The 21,325-nt window shown below is 43.6% G+C and overlaps 2 protein-coding genes and 1 pseudogene across 6 annotated transcripts; 2 read left to right on the plus strand and 1 right to left on the minus strand.

Annotated features, from left to right (window-relative positions):
• Positions 1-2,332: 2,332 nt before the first annotated feature.
• LOC144510514 (uncharacterized) lies at positions 2,333-9,764 on the minus strand. Of its 3 annotated transcripts, none has more exons than XM_078240000.1 (3): positions 9,497-9,764; positions 8,714-8,786; positions 2,333-4,336 (listed from the first exon to the last, which is right to left on the minus strand). In XM_078240000.1, exon 3 carries the CDS (start codon positions 4,013-4,015, stop codon positions 3,341-3,343), a length of 675 nt encoding a protein of 224 aa, XP_078096126.1. In that variant the 5' UTR covers positions 4,016-4,336; positions 8,714-8,786; positions 9,497-9,764; the 3' UTR covers positions 2,333-3,340. The 3 variants fall into 3 exon arrangements, with proteins under 3 accessions (XP_078096126.1, XP_078096128.1, XP_078096129.1); XM_078240002.1 differs by having other exon boundaries at positions 8,501-8,786; positions 9,497-9,753; XM_078240003.1 differs by lacking the exon at positions 8,714-8,786.
• Positions 9,075-9,294, plus strand: LOC144510963 (U2 spliceosomal RNA; annotated as a pseudogene).
• Positions 9,765-14,264: 4,500 nt separating the features above from the next.
• On the plus strand, positions 14,265-19,241 carry LOC144510511 (uncharacterized). 3 transcript variants are annotated; one of them, XM_078239995.1, is made up of 2 exons: positions 14,265-14,329; positions 17,594-19,241. In XM_078239995.1, exon 2 carries the CDS (start codon positions 18,064-18,066, stop codon positions 18,781-18,783), a length of 720 nt encoding a protein of 239 aa, XP_078096121.1. In that variant the 5' UTR covers positions 14,265-14,329; positions 17,594-18,063; the 3' UTR covers positions 18,784-19,241. The 3 variants fall into 3 exon arrangements, with proteins under 3 accessions (XP_078096121.1, XP_078096122.1, XP_078096123.1); XM_078239996.1 differs by lacking the exon at positions 14,265-14,329 and adding an exon at positions 14,347-14,405; XM_078239997.1 differs by lacking the exon at positions 14,265-14,329 and adding an exon at positions 16,569-16,619.
• The last annotated feature ends 2,084 nt before the right edge of the window (positions 19,242-21,325 follow it).

Raw genomic sequence — 21,325 nt, forward strand, 5'->3', positions numbered from 1 at the left:
AAAGGCCAATGTACCAAAGGCACTCTTTATGACCCTATCCACCTGGGACGTCACTTTTAGGGAACTCTGTACCTGTATTCCCAGATCCCTCTGTTCAACTGCACTCTTCAGAGTCCTACCATTTACCCTGTACGTTCTTCTTTGGTTTGTCCTTCCAAAGTGCAATATCTCACACTTGTCTGCGTTAAATTCCATTTGCCATTTTTCAGCCCATTTTTCTAGTTGGTCCAAATCCCTCTGCAAGCTTTGAAAACCTTCCTCACTGTCCCCTACACCTCCAATCTTTGTATCATCAGCAAACTTGCTGATCCAATTGTCTCTCTACCTATTATTAGAAATTCTACTACGTTGGAAACAGTTTTTCTCACCTTTCTGGAGTGGAAGCTTTCCTGCAAGTGGTTTGCTGGCTAAAAGCTAGAGATGATGTGGAGATGCCGGCGTTGGACTGGGGTGAACACAGTAAGAAGTCTCACAACACCAGGTTAAAGTCCAACAGGTTTATTTGGTAGCAAATACCATAAGCTTTCGGAGCACTGCTCCTTCGTCAGATGGAGTGAAGATCTGCTCTCAAACAGTGCAAGCAGACAGAATCAAGTTACAGAATTCTGTAACTTGATTCTGTCTGCTTGCACTGTTTGAGAGCAGATCTTCACTCCATCTGACGAAGGGGCAGCGCTCCGAAAGCTTATGGTATTTGCTACCAAATAAACCTATTGGACTTTAACCTGGTGTTGTGAGACTTCTTACTGTAAAAGCTAGAAGCCAGCAGTGGCTTTATCTCTACCTCGAGGTCTGCTGAAAGTTACAAGGCTGGGAAGTTAGTTTCAATTCTATCCAAAGGACGAATTCACAGCAGATATTGCTGAGCTGCAGAACTACGTGAGCATTCTTATTTTCTGTGCTAAACCTGTGGCAGGTGTATATTTATACGGTTTGTTGTATTGAAACAGTGCATTCAGTTGTTAAGGTTAATTCAATATCATGGTTGTTTTTTCCCTTGTTTGTAATTGGTAAAAGCTATTGCTAATTTTGTGTTAACTGTATTCTTAAACTTTGATAAAAGCTGCCTTGTGGGTCATTTAAATTATACCATCTCATGTTTACCCTAGCCAAATTCAAAGTGCAAAATTTATGGTCTAGGCTGACTTCATAAAATCCTTGGAATTTCTGACCTGACCTTGTACTGAAGCAGCTGTAATCCATGTCTCCAATGACATCCTGTGTGACTGTGACAAAGGTAAACTTTCCCTGTCTGTGGGGGATTTCCTTCTCTCAGACCCTGGCTTTCCTGTGTTGTTCTGAATGCTGACAATCTGAACCTTCTCCCTAACCTGTCCCAACCCTTCAGCCGGTTCATTCATTGTAACCACAGTCTCTGCTTGTTCCAATGGGGACATTCCATCTGCCCAGTTATTCCCTTGAAGTTAATGCTTGAATAGTTAGTACATTGCTTCTTCATGTTTGCATTAACAAATATTTGCTCCACACCTTTCATGTGGTTAAAGACACAAATGCAAAAGGTCACTTTTTCCCCTCGACTTTCACACCAATCAGCTTCCATAATGAGGCAGATTTTCAGCCAATGAGATCCAAATTCTGCTAACCCCTCATTAACAGTAACAATCAATTTAAGATGATTACTCAGGTTCACAACGAGGCTCACTTACACGTGCTCAAAGCTTCAAATATTCACACAGTCTTATCCTTAACAAAAAAAAACACTTCCATGCATTGTGCCTTTTTCAACTAAACAAAAGCGATACGATTCACTTTACTGCAGCCAGTGCTAGCTATTTCCACTTTCTTACCACTCTGGAGAAGAGGTTTCTCCTGAATTTCCGATTGGATTTCTCAGCAATTAGTTCCGCTCTTCCCCACAAGAGGAAACATTCGCTCTGTATCCACTTCATCAAAGCCTTTCATCATTTCAAAAATATCGATTAGCCTCAGCCTTAAATTATTTTCTCAGAAAAGAGACTGAATCTCTCAATCCTTTCCTGCACGTTTCTACTTTCATAGAATACCTACACTGCAAAAGGAGGCTGGTCAGCCCATTGTGCCTGCACTGACTGTCCGACAGAGCATCTTACCCAGGCCCTATCCCCGTAATGCCATGTATATATCCTAATTCTCCTTACCTACACATCTTGGGACATTAAGGGGCAATTTAACATTGTCAATCCACCTAACCTGCACAACTTTTGTGTGTCGGAGGAAACCAGAGCACCCGGAAGAAACCCAGGTAGACTCGGGGAGAACGTGCAAACTCAACACACACAGTCCCCCAAAGCCAGAATCAGAGATTACCCGAAAAGGGAGTTGAGCTCAGAAGTGATTTTAAATTAGTTTATTCAGCAGAAACATTTTAAATACGATGTGGAAGCTAAATAGACAAGAAAAACACTTGACCTATGACAGGCGAGAACAGTTTACCAGTTCCAGAGGACAAATGGAAGGATGACGCAGAGTGAGTGCTGGTCTCTGACGCTGGTGGCAGCAGTCTCTTAACAGTTAACTGGTGTGAGGCAGAGTGCAGGTGTTGGGCTGAAGCCAGTACAGATCACTTCAAAATCTCTTCGCTCTCGACAGCCTGTTTTAACCTTTGCACACTATTGGATTACATGTGATTCATGAGATTCAATCGTATCAGGGTCAGATATTTCTTGTTTCAGGGCCTGTGCTGGAGCCATGTCCTTGACAGCGATAACAGGCCTGTCCTGTGTCTGTCAGCCAGTAAGCTGCTATGGAAGTTTTCTTCATTAGACAGTGAGATATTTTTATAATATTCCATAAATTTCTGAAGATTTTATAAGGTTATCAGAGATTTCTTTCAGTCGGTTACTTGGATTGAACTTGTCTCCGTTCCTGTGCCGAAGGGATTTCTGTCCCAGGTGGGACGGATGACATTTGGGAATTCTCAATTCTCCATCAATTCCCACTCCCCTTCTTTCTGGTGAGTAATGAAGGTGTCACTGTGTGAAATGTGCAAGTCAGTAAGAATTGTCAATGATGATTAATCAGCACTTTCTAATTGGAGATGTTAATCAGTGGAATGTCTCAGACATTGAATTGTAGAGTTGATATCAAAGATGCAGGATTGTAGTAATATCTTGTTGTAAACTAATAGTTCCTGAATTATGAAGAAAGATTACAGACAGCGGTTCTTAAAGGGACACTGCAGCCCCGAGAATACAATTAGCTACAGATCCAGAACATTAAACTTCAACCCAGTTAGAGATTATTACCACCAGCAGAAACAAACCTCAACTGTCAGAATGAACATGGTTCAGTCCTGGATGTCATCAACAGCAGCAATAACTGCAAAATCTAACCCCTGCTGTCACTTGTGAACTCGTTGGTGTCTCAGCAGGTGCGATGATCGAGTGAATCCCTTCCCACACACAGAGCAGATGAATGGTCTCTCCCCAGTGTGAACCCACCAGTGTTTCAGCAGGTCAGATGACTGAGTGAATCCCCTCCCACACTTAGTGCAGATGAACGGCCTGTCTCCTGTGTGAACTCGCTGGTGTCTCAGCATGTCAGATGACTGAGTGAATCCCTTCCCACATTCAGAGCACATGAACGACCTCTCTCCAGTGTGAATTAGCCGGTGTGTCAGCAGGTTAGATGATTTAGTGAATTGCATCCCACATTCAGAGCAGATGAACAGCCTCTCCCCAGTGTGAACTCGTTTGTGTGTGAACAGGTGGGATGATTGAGTGAATCCCTTCCCACACACAGAGCAGGTGAATGGTCTCTCTCCGGTGTGAATTCGCTGGTGTATCAGCAGTTGGGATGACTCAGTGAATCCCTTCCCACACTCTGAGCAGGTGAATGGCCTCTCTCCAGTGTGAAGTCGCTGGTGTCTCATTAGGTTTGATGACTTAGTGAATCCCTTCCCACAATCAGAGCAAATGAACGGCCTCTCCCCAGTGTGAGTGCGCTGATGAATTTCCAGCACGGAAGGACAATTGAATGCTTTCTCACACTCCTCACATTTCCACGGTTTCTCCATGGTGCCGTTGTCTTTATATCTCTCCAGATTGGATCATCAATTGAATCTTCATCCAGACACACGTGCACAGTTTCACCCCGCTGCGAATGGTGTGATTTTTTTCAGGCTGTGTAACTGGTTAAATCTCTTTCCACACAGTTCACTGGAACACTCTCACTCGGGTGTGTGTGCGTCTCAGTGCTTTTCCAGTCACACACGTCACATTTCTTCTTCCACATTCAAAGGCTGATGATAGTCAGATCCTGATGAATCAAATAACTCTTGTCTGATCTTGATGTAATGTTTGAGTTTCTTGTCTGTAAATCCTTCCTTTCTAACTCACTATAAAAAGAGTCATCACTGTCAGTACAGAACAAATATTCAGTCCAGACAATTCTAGTTTCTATTGAAATTTTTTTTCTTCTCTTGTTCCCACAGAGCTCCAAATTCCCATCCCACAAACTCTCCCTCCTCCCTGTGCTGAAATCCAAACAAAGTTTTGAACCATTCTTTCTGTACTTTTTTAAACAAACTTTTACAACTAGAGATAACAATATATTTGATTATTCACTTCAGTCATTACTCATGACAAAACATGAATCTGAAACCCCCTGGCCAATCATACAGAATAACAGATGTTAACCTTATGTTCAAAACTTACTGTGTGGAGATTTAATGAGCGATGGTGAAGGTGGTTTCTCCAAACCTCCCAGGGTTTCCTTCCTTCCTTTCTCTCCCTATCTAACTTAGTTAAACCTGGGATCAGTCCTATGGCCCATTCTGGTTCTCTTCCTGATGACTAATTAACTCCAATGAAATAGTGAGCAGACAGAAGACACAGTTTCCACTCCCTGCTCCAATCATAAGAACGTAAGAACTAGGAGCAGGAGTAGGCCATCTGGCCCCTCGAGCCTGCTCCGCCATTCAATAAGATCATGGCTGACCTTTTCATGGATTCAGCTCCACTTAGCTGCCCGTTCACCATATCCCTTAATTCCTTTACTGTTCAAAAATGTATCTATCCTTGCCTTAAAAAGTTTCAATGAGGTAGCCTCAACTGCTTCACTGGGCAGGGAGTTCCACAGATTCACAACCCTTTGGGTGAAGAAGTTCCTCCTCAACTCAGTCCTAGATCTGCTCCCCCCTATTTTGAGGCCTAGTTCTAATTTCACCTGCCAGTGTACCAACTTCCCTGCTTCTATCTTATCTATTCCCTTCATAATCTTGTATGTTACAAGATCTCCCCTCATTCTTCTGAATTCCAATGAGTACAGCCCCAGTCTACTCAGTCTCTCCTCATAACCCAACCATCTCAACTCCGGAATCAACCTAGTGAATCTCCTATGTACCCCCTCCAGTGCCAGTATATCCTTTCTCAAGTAAGGAGACCAAAAGTGTACACAGTACTCCAGGTGTGGCCTCACCTGCACCTTATACAGCTGCAACATAACCTCGCTGTTTTTAAACTCCATCCTTCTAGCAATGAAGGACAAAATTCTATTTGCCTTCTTAATTACCTGCTGCACCTGCAAACCAACTTTTTGTGATTCATTCAGAAGGACATCCAGGTCCCTCTGCACAGCAGCAAGCTGCAATTTTTTAACCATTTGAATAATAGTCCATTTTGCTGTTATTCCTACCAAAATGGATGACCTCACATTTACCAACATTGTACTCCATCTGCCAGACCCTTGCCCCACTCACCTAGACAATCTCTATCCCTTTGGAGCCTTTCAGCGTCAAAGAACAAAACAAATTGCAGCACAGGAACAGGCCCTTCAGCCCTCCAAGCCTGCACCGACCATGCTGCCCGACTGAATTAAAACCCGCTACCTGTCCGGGGACCATATCCCTCTATTTCCATCCTATTCATGTATTTGTCAAGACGCCCCTTAAAAGTCACTATCGTATCCGTTTCCACTACCTCCCCCGGCAACGGGTTCCAGGCACCCAGTACTCTGTGTACAAAATCTGCCTCGTACATCTCCTTTAAACCTTGCCCCTCACATCTTAAACCTGTGCCCCCTAGTAATTGACTCTTCCACCCTGGGAAAAAGCTTCCGACTATCCACTCTGTCCATGCATCTCATAATTTTGTAGACTTCTATCAGGTCGCCCCTCAACCTCCATCGTTCTAGTGAGAAACTCTGCACACTTTGTTCTGCCACTCATCTTGGTGTCACCTGCGAATTTCGACACACGACACTTGGTCCCCAACTCCAAAATATCTATGTAAATCGTAAACAATTGCGGTCCCAACACTGATCCCTGAGGCACACCACTGGTCACTGATCGCCAACCAGAAAAACACCCATTTATCCCCACTCTTTGCTTTCTGTTAGTTAACCAATTCTCTATCTATTCTAATACATTGCCCGTAACATCGTGCACCTTTATTTTATGCAGCAGCTTTTGGTGCGGCACCTTGTCAAATGCCTTCTGGAAATCCAGATACACCATATCCACAGGTTCTCCATTGTCCACCGCGCACATAATGTTCTCAAAGAATTCCACCAAATTAGTCAAACATGACCTGCTCTTCATGAACCTATGCTGCGTCTTCCCAATGGGGCAATTTATATCTAAATGTCTCGCTCTTTCTTCCTTGATTCCAAAATTCCAGAAATTAAGCATCCCCCTTCTCATCCTCTAAAGGACCAATGTTTACGTTAGCCACTCTTTTTCCATAGAACCTATATCATCTCTCACTACCTTTTTTAAACAGTGGCGTCACATTTGCTGTTTTCCAATCTGCGGGAACCATCCGAGAGTCCAGTGCATTTGCTATTTCCCCCACCATCTCTTTTAGTATCCTGGGATGCATTCCATCAGGGCTGGGAGAACTGTCTACCTTTAGCCCCATTAGCTTGCCCAACACTACCTCTTTAGTGACAATGATAGTTTCTGGGTCCTCACCTGCCATAGCCTTTTGGTCATCAATTTTTGGCATGTTATTTGTGTCTCCAACTGTGAAGCCCAACACAAAATACCTGTTCAATGCCTCAGCCATTTTCTCATTTCCAGTTATTACATCCCCTGTCTCATCCTCTAAAGGACCAATGTTTACGTTAGCCACTCTTTTTCGTTTTATATATTTGTCGAAACTTTTGTTATCTGTTTTTCTGTTCTGAGCTAGTTTACTCTTATAATCTATCTTACTTTTCTTTATAGTTTTTTTCGTGGCTTTCTATTGACCTTTTAAAGATTTCCCAATCCTCTAGTTTCCCACTAATCTTTGCCACTTTGTGTGCATTTTCTTTCAATTTGATACCCTCCTTTATTTCCTTAGAAATCCATGGCTGATTATCTCTTTTTTTTTCTGCAGTCCTTCCATATCACTGGTATATACTTTTGCTGAGCATTGTGAAAAATCGCTTTGAAAGTCCTCCACTGTTCCTCAATTGTCCCACTATAAAGTTTTTGCTCCCAGTCTATGTTAGCCAACTCCTCCCTCATCCCATTATAGTCTCCTTTGTTTAAGCACAAGACACTAGTATTGGATTTTACCATGTCATGCTCCATCTGTATTTTAAATTCCACCATAATCGCTTTTTCCAAGAGGATCCCTAACTAAGATCATTAATTATTTCTGTCTCATTACACAGGACCAGATCTAGGATAGCTTGCTCCCTTGTAGGTTCCATTACATACTGTTCAAGGAAACTATCGCGGAAACATTCTATGAACTCCTCCTCAGGGCTGCCTTGACCAACCTGGTTTGACCAATCGACATGTAGATTAAAATCTCCCCATGATAATTGCTGTACTAGTTTTACACGCATCAGTTATTTCTTTGTTTATTTCTCGCCCCACCTTGATGTTATTATTTGGTGGCCTATAGACTACATCTATCAGTGACCTTTTCTCCTTACTATTTCTAATTTCCACCCAAATGGATTCAACCTCTTTTCCATAGAACCTATATCATCTCACTACCATTCTGATGTCATCCTTAAATATCAGAGCTACACCATTTCCCTTCCCTTCCTGTCTGTCCTTCTGAACAGTCCGATACCCCTGGATATTTAACTCCCAGTGGTGACCATCCTGCAACCAAGTCTCTGTAATGGCCACCAAATCATACTCATTCGCGATGATTTGTGCCGTCAGCTCATTTACCTTGTTTCGAATGCTACAAGCATTCAGATAAAGTGCACTTATGCTTGTTTTTGAATCCAACACTATTAATATTTCCTGAGTTTTCCTTCCTTTTAACTTTTTTCCAGATTTTTAATGTAGTTGAAACCTTCTCCCCACATGCTAACCTGCCACTTTGCTTTCTATTAACCATTATATTTCCCGTAGTTTTACTCTTCCCTTCCCCGCCCCACTTGTTACTTTACAGTCCTTGTGACCACCCTATTTATCCTTTGGACTGGTCCCAGATCAGTTCAGGTGAAGACCGTCCCAACGGTACAGATCCCTCTGTTCCAATACTGATGCCAATGCCCCATGAAATGGAACCCCTCTTTCCCGCACCATTCCTTTAGCCAGGTGTTAACTTACCTAATTTTCTCAACCCTATGCCAATTTGCACGTGGCTTGGCAGTAATCCAGAGATTATAACACTTGAGGACCTGTTCTTTAATTTAGACTGTGTGCCCTGTCTGAGAGCAGATATCCACTCCATCTGACGAAGGAGCAGCGCTCCGAAAGCTAATGGCATTTGCTACCAAATAAACCTGTTGGAATTTAAATTGGTGTTGTTCAAACTCTTACTGTGTTTCTCTCCTGATCAGTGTGAGTTGAAAGTCTTTGACAGCTTCTCTCTTTTTTCAGTAATACTCAAGTTCTGTAAAAAATGAGCGATTACTTCAGACTCTCAATCCGCTTTACCGATAGCTTTTTTCGTCAGTTGCCCTAATATCTCCTCATGTGTCTGAGTGTCAGGCATTTTTTAACAATTATCATGTGAAGTTCACAGGGATGACTGATGAGGTTAATAGTTGTTGTTTCTGCCTGTAACGCTGACCTCCTGTTTTTACAACAACAACCCATTGAATTCACACCAAACTGTCTGATTCATTAACCACGCCCCCTCCCTCGTGGGTTATTCATCCAAGTTTGCACCCTTTACACGATCGCTTCTCGGCCTTTTGGCTAAGATCAAGTGTAGTATGGTCGGCAGCCCATGGTCGGCTGCACTTGGTTGAGGTCATTAGGTTACACTGAGGCTTCATATGTTTCATATGAAGCAATTTTTAAAAGCGGCATCTCGGCCTTTTGGCTAAGATGCAAATGAGCTCAAGTCTTGGAGGAGGAACCTCCCCCTTCTCCAATCAGCTTGGCTCATGTAGATCAGGCCCAGGACAGGGTGGTTTGGTCGCTCGCCCTGTCTTGTCAGCCTGGATCGGAAATGCCTCAACTTGTTGAGGCTCTGAATTGGATTTGATTTGATTGAATTGGAAAAGTATTAAAAAAACGATGGCGACAGCGCATGCTCCCTGCAACTCATTGCCCCATGAAGATGGCTGCTATATATACGCTCTCTCGTTCACTGACCTTCACAAAGCTGGCGGACGTTAATTCGGGCCTGTTTCCTGGTGCCCCGAGACCCTGCTCCGAAGCTCATTCCCCGTTTGCTATTGAAGCGAGATCGGTAATTTTATTATCCGGAGTTACAAATCTCCACGGGATATTTATGAAACCTCCTCGTCCACTCCGCTGGCTCTATTACATCCCCCCCCCCCTCACCGGCTCCTTCACTCAACCACTCTCCATTGTTTCTTGCCCGCTCCTCGCAGCTCCAGGGACAGCCCGCATTGCGCATGCTTCACTCATAGCCGAGCACTGCGCCTGCGCCAGGAGCTCCTGTAGTTGGAATAGGGCACTTTCTAAGCCGGAGCGAATTCTGGGTGCATAATCTGCCATTGCAACACATGTTGCTGCATAGAAAATAATGACTGGCGATCCGATTGCAATTACAACCACTGAGAAGATAGAAAATTCATAATATTAAATCCATTGATACAACAACTAACCAGCACCCTAATTCTGTTCTGGGTAAACTTAAAAACAGTATAAACTGCTACAGTTAGATGTGAACTCAGTAGAGTCTTAGTAAGTGGGGTGAACACGTGATTTATTTTGGCCCATCGACAGAGAAGTTAAACTGCCCTTTGTCAAGATGAATCTCTTGATAATGGATCAAAGGTTTGAGATTTGAAATCTTCAATGTCAACCAGTGCAAAAATTGAATAAAGCCCCTTGCATATGTGAAGTATCTGAATTCTCTCCCTCTGATGGGTCTTTGCTGTTCTGACAATAAATGGGATGACCAAGTGAATCATTTCCATATTTAGCTGGTAAATTAACCTTTTTATGGCAGTGTTATACCCATGATTTTCCAGTTGGATCGAAATTCCAAATCCTTCGGATATGAGATTCATCTTGTCTGTACATTCTAATTGAAGAAATGCAAATCACTGAGGACGCTGGAATTCTGAAATATAAACAGAAAACTTTGGAAATGCTCAGCAGATCAGGTAGCATATAAGCAGACATAAACCGAGATTAAATTTTAGGGCTATTGCAAGATTAAAGCACATTGGATTGGGGGAAGTGTATTGAGATGGATAAAAAACTGGTTTGCAGAGAGGAAACAAAGAGTAGGAATTAATGGGTGCTTTTCAAATTGGCAGGCAGTAATTAGTGTGATGCCACAGGGATGAGGGAACAAAATGTAACATCTCAAAGTTTGCAGATGATACCAAGTTCGATGGAAGGGTGAACTATGATGAGGATGCAGAGATCCTTCAGAATGATTTGGATAGGTTGGGTGAGTGGGCAAATCAATGGCAGATGCAGTATCATTTGGATAAATGTGAGGTTATTCACTTTGGAAGCAAAAATAAGAAGGCAGATTACTACCTGAATGGCTGTAAATTGGAAGAGGGGTGTGTGCAGCGAGACCTGGGTGTCCTTGTGCACCAATCACTGAAGGTAAGCATGCAGGTGAAGCAGGTGGTAAAGAAGGCAATGGCAAGTTGGCCTTCATTGCAAGAGGTTTCGAGTGCAGGAGTAAGGATGTGTTCTAATTATACAGGCCTTGGTGAGGTCACACCTAGAGTATCGTGTGCAGTTTTGGTCTCCTTTTCTGAGGAAGGATGTTCTTGCTCTTGAGCAAGTGGAAGGTTATCAGGCTGATTCCAGGGATGGTGGGACTGATGTATGAGGAGAGATTGATTAGGTTGGAATTGTTTTTGCTGGGGTTCAGACGAATGTGGGGGGATCTCATAGAGACTTATAACTTCTAACGGGACTAGACAGGGTAGATGCAGGGAGGATATTCCCAATGGTGGGGGAGTCCAGAACCAGGGGTCACAGTCTGAGGATTCAAGGTAGACCATTTAGGATGGAGGTGAGGAGACATTTCTTCACCCAAAGAGTGGTGAGTCTGTGGAATTCATTACCACAGGAAGTAGTTGATGCCAAAACATTGAATGTATTCAAGACACGGCTGGATATAGCACTTGAGGCGAATGGGATCAACAAATATGGAGAAAAAGCAGGATTAGACTATTGAGTTGGATGATCAGCCGTGATCATAATGAATGGTGGAGCAGGCTCAAAGGGCCAAATGACCTCCTCCTGCTCCTATCTTCTGTGATTCTATGTTAACTTTCATCAGAACTGTGCTGGATCATTGCACAGACCAGTAGCATTAACTTTCTTTTTGCATCCACAGATTTGCTGAGTATTTGCAGCATTCTGTTTTTTTTCCAAACAAACAATTGCTCTTGATTTGCACATTAAATTTATTCAATATCTGGAATTGTCCTTCCAGTGGAAATATCTTCCAATTATCTATCCAGTCAAACGTTTTCATAATGTTATAGGATCAGGTCATCCTTCACTGTCATATCCTGAGAAAATATTTTGAGTCTGTCCAATCTTTATTTATTTTTTCTTCACTTGGTGGTTTAGTTTATTTCCTTCTCTCATTATCATAGTGTTGCACCATCATCCCCTTTGTAATTTTTCTCTCTCACTCCAGCCTTCTATCCTATTACAACACAATTTCCTCTATCCTCCTCTACTGACTCTTCTCCCTGACTCGTTACCAGTTTATAAACTATTAAATCTCTATATTTTCCAGTTTAGATAAAAGTGAAACGTTCACTCTGTTTATCTAATGAGCTGAGGTCTTTCACTTTCTGTGTGTTTCCAACATTTTGTATTTTGAGGTGGGATTTGCTGTATCTTGTTTTTGGGTCACAGTGGATCAGTTTTCCCTGACTGATCATTCCCTGTTTAAACGTGAAGAAGGAGCTTTTAAAGGATGAGACAATAACCGTACCATTCAACGTGAAACTAAACTCACTGCTCATTCCTCCTCAATTTTAAACATAGAGTTTGCAGTGGGGATTGAAGCGAGAACTTTCTCCTGTACAGTTGTGGTGATAATGAGTACCCGAGGGAATATGTGTGAATCTCCCAGCCCCAGACAGAGGAACTGATCAAAGAACAAATAAAATAACAGCACAGGAACAGGCCCTTCGGCCCTCCAAGCCTGCACCGACCATGCTGCCCGACTTAACTAAAACCCCCTACCCTTCCAGGGACCATATCCCTCTATTCCCATCCTATTCATGCAGTTGTCAAGACGTCCCTTAAAAGTCACTACCGTATCAGCTTCCACTACCTCCCCTGGCAACAAGTTCCAGGCACCCACTACTCTCTGTGTAAAAAATCTGCCTTGTACATCTCCTTTAAACCTTGCCCTTCGCACCTTAAACCTATGCCCCCTAGTAATTGACTCTTCCACCCTGGGAAAAAGCTTCTGACTATCCATTCTGTCCATGCCTCTCATAATCTTGTAGACTTCTATCAGGTCTCCCCTCAACCTCCGTCGCTCCAGTGCGAACAAACCAAGTTTCTCCAACCTCTCCTCATAGCTAATGCCCTCCATACCAGGCAACATCCTGGTAAATCTTTTCTGTACCCTCTCCAAAGCCTCCACATCCTTCTGGTAGTGTGGCGACCAGAATTGAACACTATATTCTAAGTGCGGCCTAACTAAGGTTCTATAAAGCTGCAATATAAAGCTGCAACATGACTTGCAAATTTTTTAACTCAATACCCCGGCCGATGAAGGCAAGCATGCCGTGTGCCTTCTTGACTACCTTCTCCACCTGCATTGCCACTTTCAGTAACCTGTATACCCAGATCCCTTTGCCCATCAATACTCTTAAGGGTTCTGCCATTTACTTTATATTTCCTATCTGTATTAGACCTTCCAAAATGCATTACCTCACATTTGTCCGGATTAAACTCCATCTGCCATCTCTCTGCCCAAGTCTCCAACTGATCTATATCCTGCTGTATCCTCTGATGGACCTCATCGCTATCCGCAAATCCACCAACCTTTGTGACGTCCGCAAACTTACTAATCAATCCAGTTACATTTTCCTCCAAATCATTTATATATATTACAAACAGCAAAGGTCCCAGCACTGATCCCTGAGGAACACCAGTTGTCACAGCCCTCCATTCAGAAACACACCCTTCCACTGCTACCATCTGTCTTCTTTGACCGATCCAGTTTTGTATCCACCTTGCCAGCTCACCTCTGATCCCATGCAACTTCACCTTCTGCACCAGTCTGCCATGAGGGACCTTGTCAAAGGCCTTACTGAAGTCCATGTAGACAACATCCACTGCCCTACCCTCATCAATCAACTTCGTCACTTCCTCGAAAAACTCGATCAAGTTCGTGAGACACGACCTCCCCTTCACAAAACCAAGTTGCCTCTCACTAATACGTCCACTTATTTCCAAGTGGGAATAAATCCTGTCTCGAAGAATCCTCTCCAATAATTTCCCTACTACTGATGTAAGGCTCACCGGCCTGTAATTACCTGGATTGTTCTTGCTACCCTTCTTAAACAAAGGAACAACATTGCCAGATGTTGATTTGCCTTCAAACATCTGCCCCCAATCTATATTCTTCAGTTCCTGTCAAATATTGTTGTAATTAGCCTTCCCCCAGTTTAGCACCTTAACTTGAGGACTACACTTATCTTTATCCATCAGTACCTCAAAGCTTACTGAATTGTGGTCATGATCATTCATCTCTAGCTCAATTCCCAAACAGAAAATGCTGCCAATAATCAGCAAGTCAGCCTAAATCTATGGCCGCTCTCACCATTTGAAACCGTCACAACGCCCGGGTGATTAACAGCAGCTCCGGACCAGTAGGAAGAGGGTGTGGGCTGGAGGACTGAGCGGGAGCGGCTGGTCCTCCAAGCAATCGGAGTGAATGAGGGGCGGAGTGGAGCTAGAGCATGCGCAGTGTGAGTAATCGGGATGAGATAGTGATCTAATGACTAAACGGTAAGTCGGTGGAATGGCGGCACGGAGGGAGCGATAGATCCGCCGGATGGGCGGAGAAGCTGCCTAAACATGTTGTGTAAATTAAAAGCCGAAGAGCAAATCCCCAGATCCGCGTTTGCACCGAGTGGGGCATCAACATTTTCTAAGTGACAGATCCGAGTTCACGGCAGCCATGTTTGCCGCGAGCAATGTGCAGTAGGGCGCATGCGGGTACGCCATCTTTGTGGGGGGCACTGTGTAGTACAGTGCATGCGCCACCGACATATTTAATGGGGCAATGTTCTTCAACTAGTCCATCTCAATCATAGAATCCAGGCAGTGATCATAGAATCCTTCAGTGTAGGAGGCCATTCGGCCCATCGAGTCTGCACCGACCACAATCCCACCCAGACCCTATCCCCATACCCCATGCATTTAACCTAGCTAGTCGCCCTGACACTAAGGGGCAATTTAGCATGGCTAATCCACTTAACCCACACACCTTTGGACTGTGTGAGGAAACCGAAGCACCCGGGAACAAGTTGTCAGAGGTTGTGGAGTGGGAGGGGTTGGGGTCAAAGAAACTGAAGGCACCGCTACTCCTGATGGAGATATTATAACATGGAGTATACGAGTGGCTAGAATTAGATTTCCGCAGCTATCTGAGTGCTGTGTGGCTGGAGGAGATTACAGAGATGGACAGGAACGAGGATTTAAAACAAGAATCAGAAATTTAAAATCAAGTTGCTCCTTGACCGGGAGTCAAGACAGGCCAGGAAGTGGAGGGAAGATAGGGGAACGGGTCTCGCTGTGAGTGAAGATACAACAGACTTTAGGATGGTGTCAGGTTTACAGAGGGTACAATGCTGGAGCCCAGCAAGGAGTGTGTTGGATTAGTCGAGTCCGGATATAACAACGGCAGGAACGAGGGTTTCAGCGGAAGATGCATCGAGACAGGGGTGAGGTCCGGTGATATTACAGAGTGGAAACGAGGCATCTTAGTGATGGCACAGATACAAGGTCAAGAACTCATCCCAAGATCAAATATGACCCTGAGATTGTGAGCAGACTGGCTTCATGTCAGAGTGTTCCCAGGGAGAGGAATGAAGATGGTATCTAGTAAATGGAGATTGGAGCAAGGAGTGCAAACTGTGTCTTCAGTCTGCTCACTGTTTAATTTGTAGATGATAGTAAAATAGATGGGAAAGCAGGCAGTGAAGTGGAGATAAAGATTTTATGGATGGATATTGATAGGCTAGGAGAATGGTCAAAATTTGGTAGACGGAGTTTAATGTGGCTAAGTGTGAAGTTGTCCATTTTGAGCATAAAATAAAAAGGCAAATTATTATCTAAATGGAAAGCAGATTCAAAACGTATCTGGGCAGAGGAATCTGGGTGTCTTTGTTCATGAATCACAGGAAGTCAGTATGCTTGTACAGCATGTAATAAAAAAGGCAAATGGGAGACAAGGACTGGAGTATAAAAGTACAGAAGTGCTGCTGTAATTCTATAAGGTGTTGGTGAGATCACATCTGGAGTATTGTGTCCAGTTTTGGTCTCCTTATTTGAGGAAGCATGTAGTGGCATTGGAGACAGTTCAGAGGAGGTTCACTAGATTGATTCCAGGGATGAAAGGGTTGACGTATGAAGAGAGATTAAGCAGTTTGGGCTGATATTCACTGAAGATTGGAAGGATCAGAGGGCATCTGATTGAGGTATATAAAATACTGAAAGGGATTGATAAAGTAAACATGGACCAAATGTTTCCCCTTGTCAGGCAATCTAGAACAAGAGGTCACAGCTATAGGTTGAGAGGTGCTAGATTTAAAATGGAGATGAGGAGGAACTACTTCCCGCAGTGTGGTGAATTTGCAGATCTCACTGCCCCATAGCGTGGTGGAGTATGAATCATTAAATGGTTTCAAGAAGGAGATAGATATATTTCTGATAAAAATGGGTTAAAGGGATATGGGGAACAGATGGGGAGGTGGATTTGAGTCCAGGGAGAGATCAGCCATGATCTGATTGAATGGCAGAGCAGGCTTGAAGGGCTGAATTGCCTACTTCTACTCCTCAGACCTATGCTCTGATGTTAATTGGAGTTAATTAGTCATCGGGAAGAGAAACAGAAACCAGAATAAGCCATGCTAGAGGAGGAGAAAGAAGGAAGGTGTTGGAAGAAATGAACGAACTGAGTCTTCAGAGATCATGTAGAACATCAACAAAAACGGCTTTATTCAACATGCATGAGGGAGACCAGAACTTGTGGTTGTAATTCCAGCTTGCCTCCAAGCTACTCTGCTAATCATAGGTTCTTGCATATTTTTATACTTTTTTGTGTTACAAAGTGCTACATTTCAATTAGGTCATCAGATTGTTACTTTAAATTAGTTACAATTTTGTTTTTGATCACATTACATGCATTCATTGACCTGTCTGCTTTAACTTTAATCATTTTCTGGACATATTACAGTATCAAACTGATTTTGATGCTGTGCTAATTGTCCCATTTCCCTGATACTTGATTAGTTTTCGAGAGGCACAATGATTCCTCTAGACGACATGGAACCTAGATAAGATATTGATTCTCTTATTGTTGCTGTAACCTCGGAAGCATCTCACCTGTTAGTGCCGTCTGAGATGTAGTTATTTGTAATTTGTCATGTGTCTGCCTGCAGTGAGTGTGGATACTGCAGTGCTGTCTGCTTAACCTTTCCATTCAAAATTGCCCTTCGTGTCCAGAGATGCGTAGGTTAGAAGGATTAGTGGGTAAATATGTAGGGATAGGGCCTGGGTGGGATTGTGGTCTCGATGCAGACTCGATGGGCCGAATGGCCTCTTTCTGTACTGTAGGGTTTCTATGATTTCTATGATTCATTCCTCTCCTGCTGCAGCCCACATGCCCTGGGTTTGCCCTGCTACAGAAGGAAATCCTGGGATGTTTGCAGAAACCACCTTCACTATTGCTCATTAAATCTCCAAACAGTAAGTTTTGGACACAAGGTTAATGTCTGCTATTCTGTATGGTCAGTCAGAAGGTTTGAGAATGTTTTGTCACAAGTAATGACTAAAGTGAATAATCTAACATGTTGTCATCTCTAACTGCACACACTTGTTAAAAAGATACAAGAAGAATTCAGTATAGGGAGGAGGGAGAATGTGTGGGAGGGGGATTTGCAGCTTTGGAAGTAAAGAGAGGAAATAACGTTCCATAGAAGCTAGAATTCTCTGTTCTGAATTTTGATCTGTACTGACAGGGATGATGTTTGTGAACTCTTTTTACAGACCACTTGAAGTGGGGGAAACTCAAGCAAAACATCACCTCAAGGATTTGAATATCATTGTCCTTTGACTGCGGAAGGAGAACTCTGTTTTTTCTGTCTGTGGGAGAAGATTTCAAGCATTAGTGTGGGTGGAAAAGCACTGAGACACACATACAACCTGAGTGAGCGTGTTCCAGTGCACTGACTGTGGAAAGAGCTTTAACCAGTTTTACACATGAAAAAAAAAATCACACCGTTCACAGCAGGAAGAGACTGTCCACGTGTTGTGTGTGTGGACAATGATTCAACTGATCATCCAGCATGGTTAGGTGCATTGGCCGTGTTAAATTCACCCTCAGTGTACGCGAACAGGTGCCGGAATGTGGCGACTAGCGGATTTTCACAGTAACTTCATTGCAGTGTTAATGTAAGCCTACTTGTGACTAATAAATAGAATTTAAAACTTTGGAGAAACACAAGCACATTGGCACCATGGAGAAACCTTGGAAATGTGAAGACTGTGGGAAAGGATTCAATTACCCATCCCTGCTAGAAATTCATCGACGCAGTCATACTGGGGAGAAGCCGTTCACTTGCTCCGAGTGTGGGAAGGGATTCATTCAGTCAGCCTACCTGTTGAGACACCAGCGATTTCACACTGGAGAGAGACCATTCACCTGCCCTGTATGTGGGAAAGGATTCACTGCATGCTCTGACCTGCTGACCCACCAGCGAGTTCACACTGGGGAGAGGCCATTCAGTTGTCCTACCTGTGGAAAGAGATTCAGGTCCACATTCAACCTCACTGTACACCAGCGAATTCACACTGGGGAGAGGCCGTTCAGCTGCTCCAAGTGCGGGAAGAGATTCACTCAGTTATCTCACCTACTGACACACCAGAATGTTCACACTAGGGAGAGACCATTCACTTGCTCCGAGTGTTGGAAAGGATTCACTCGGTTATCTCACTTGCTGACACACCAGCGGGTTCACACCGGGGAGAGACCATTCACCTGCTCTGAGTGTGGGAAGGGATTTACTCAATCATCCAATCTACTCACACACCAGCGAGTTCACATGAAGAGAGGTGGTTTATCTGCTCAGAGTGCAGGAAGGGATTCACTCAGTCAGTCTACCTGCAGACACATCAGTGGGTTCACATTGGAGAGGGACCATTCTTCTGCCCTGAATGTGGTGCTGAAGCATCAGTGAATTCACACTGGAGATAGGCTGTTTACCTGGTTTGTGTTTGGGAAGGGATCCATTCAGTCTCTTGCCTGCTGCGACACTAGAGAGTTCACAAGTGACTGCAGGGATTGGATTCTGCTGTTATTGCTGCTGTTAATCGTACCTAGGACTGAAATGTTCATTCTGACAGTTGGGATTTGTTTCTGCTGATGTTAATAATCTCTGTAACTGGGCTGGAGATTAATATTCTGATTAATAAATCAGCTTCAGCCCAACACCCACACCCTGGCCCACACCAGTTAACCGTTCAGAGGAGACTGTCACCGCCACCAGCTGCAGAGACCAGCACTCACTCTGCATCATCCGTCTGTTTGTCGTCTGGGATCGGTAAACCATTCTCACCTGTCACGGGTCGTGTTTCTTTCCTGTCAATTTAGCTTCCACATCATATATAAACTGTTGTTTCTCAATAAACTAATTTAAAATCACTTCTGAGCTCAACCCCCTTTTTCGGGTCATCTCTGACTCGCAAACCTAAATCTTACAAGTGGTCTTAGAAGTGGGATCACAGTGGTTGAGATCGTAGTCTCAAGTTAAACATGAATGGGGAAGTTCCTAAGTGAAGCCAGGAAATTACAATGGCATTGACACATTACAGGGAATGAGAAATACAGAGTGTGATAGACACTAGTTACAGGGAGGTTGTCACACAACAGGTTCAGTCAGGTAGATGGGTGACTACCAGTAGAGGCAGGCAGGTAGTGTAGGAATCTCCTGTGGCTATTCCCCTTTCCAACAGGTATACCATTTGGATACTGTTGAGGGGGGAAAGCCTCTGGGGGGGGTGGGGGAATATCAGCAGCAGCCAGGCCTATGGCACCACACCTGCTTCTGCTGTAGAGCAGGGTCGGGCAAAGAGCAAGCAACAATAATAGGGGACTCGCTAGTTAGTGGCACAGAAAGGCATGTGTGGCCGCGATCGAGACTCCAGGATGGTGTGTTGCCTCCATAGTGCCAGGGTCAAGGACATCTCTGAGCGGTTGCAGGACATTCTTAAAGGGGAGGGTGAGCAGCAAGAGGTCGTTGTACACATTGGTATCAACGACATAGGTAGGAAAAGGGATGAGGTTCTGAAGTGTGAATATAGAGAGTTAGGCAGAAGGCTGAACTGCAGGAACTTGAGGGTAGTAATTTCTGGACTACTGCCAGTGCCACATGCTAGCGAGAGTGGGGATAGGAAGATTTGTCAGATGAATGCGAGGCCTGAGAGCTGGGGCAGGGATTTAGATTTGTGGATCATTGGGATCTCTTCTGGGGCAGGGGTAACCTGTTCAAGAGGAAAAGGTTACAACTGAACTGGAAGGGGACTAATATCTTGGTGGCAGAATTTGTTAGAGCCACTCGGGAGGGTTTAACTAGTTTGGCAGAGGGGTGGGACCCAAAGCAATAGGGAGACAGAAGAGAAGGTTGAGGACAGCATGCAAGTTAAAGAGAGCACATTAAATAGTAAAGGCACTGTCAGTAATCCTCATACTAGATATGTCAAGCAAGAGCAGGGCAGAGAGGAAGGGAACTCCAGATTAAACTGCATTTATTTCAATGCAAGAGGCCTGACAGGCAAGGCAGATGAACTCAGGGCATGGATCGGTACAAGGGACTGGGATATTATAGCTATTATTGAAACATTGCTAAGGGAGGGACAGGACTGGCAGTCAATGAGAGAAATTTGTTGAGTGTATTCAGGAGGAGTTTCTCATTCAGTATGTAAGTGGCCCAACTACAGAGGTGGCAAAACTGGATCTCTTGGGAAATAAGGAAGGGCAGATAACAGAAGCGTTAGTGAGGAATCACTTTGGGACCAGTGACCATAATTCCATTAGTTTTAAGATAGCTATGGAACATAATAGATCTGGCCCAAAAGTTAAAATTCTAAATCGGGGCTAGGCCAATTTCGATGGCATTAGACAGAAACGTTGATTGGGGGAGTCTGTTGGCAGGTAAAGAGACAGCTGGTAAGTGGGCGGCTTTCAAAGGCATGTTAACCAGGGTTCAGAATATGCACATTCCTTTTAGAGTGAAAGACAAGCCTGGTGGAAGTAGGGATACAGAAGTATACTCAAGAAGAAAATTAGAAGTGCAAAGAAAGGGCATGAGGTGGCTTTGGTTGAGAGGATTAAGGTGAATCCAAAGGGATTCTTTAAATATATTAAATGAAAAAGAATGAGAAAGAGAATAGGACCTGTAGAAAAATAGAAAAGAAAAGGGCTACTATAAAATTGCCAGACTTGCTAGGGTTTTTGTTTAATCAACTTAGATGTAGAATTCACTTTATCAATGGGGGGGTAAGTTTGCTAGTAATTGTAATGAGCTGTTTTAAATACTTTGTAGTTTTAAAGGTACATGTAATACCTTTAATTAGTCCATATATGTAAATATATCTTCTATACATTTTTAGAAATTAAACAAAGAAACTTTGATGCACAGTTACAGAGTGCCCCTTTGATACCAAATACATGTTAGATACATTCCTTTAAAGCCCCCAACTGTTGGAATCACAAGGCCATAA

This window comes from Mustelus asterias, chromosome 23, assembly GCF_964213995.1.
Source record: "Mustelus asterias chromosome 23, sMusAst1.hap1.1, whole genome shotgun sequence".
Lineage (NCBI taxonomy): Eukaryota > Metazoa > Chordata > Chondrichthyes > Carcharhiniformes > Triakidae > Mustelus > Mustelus asterias.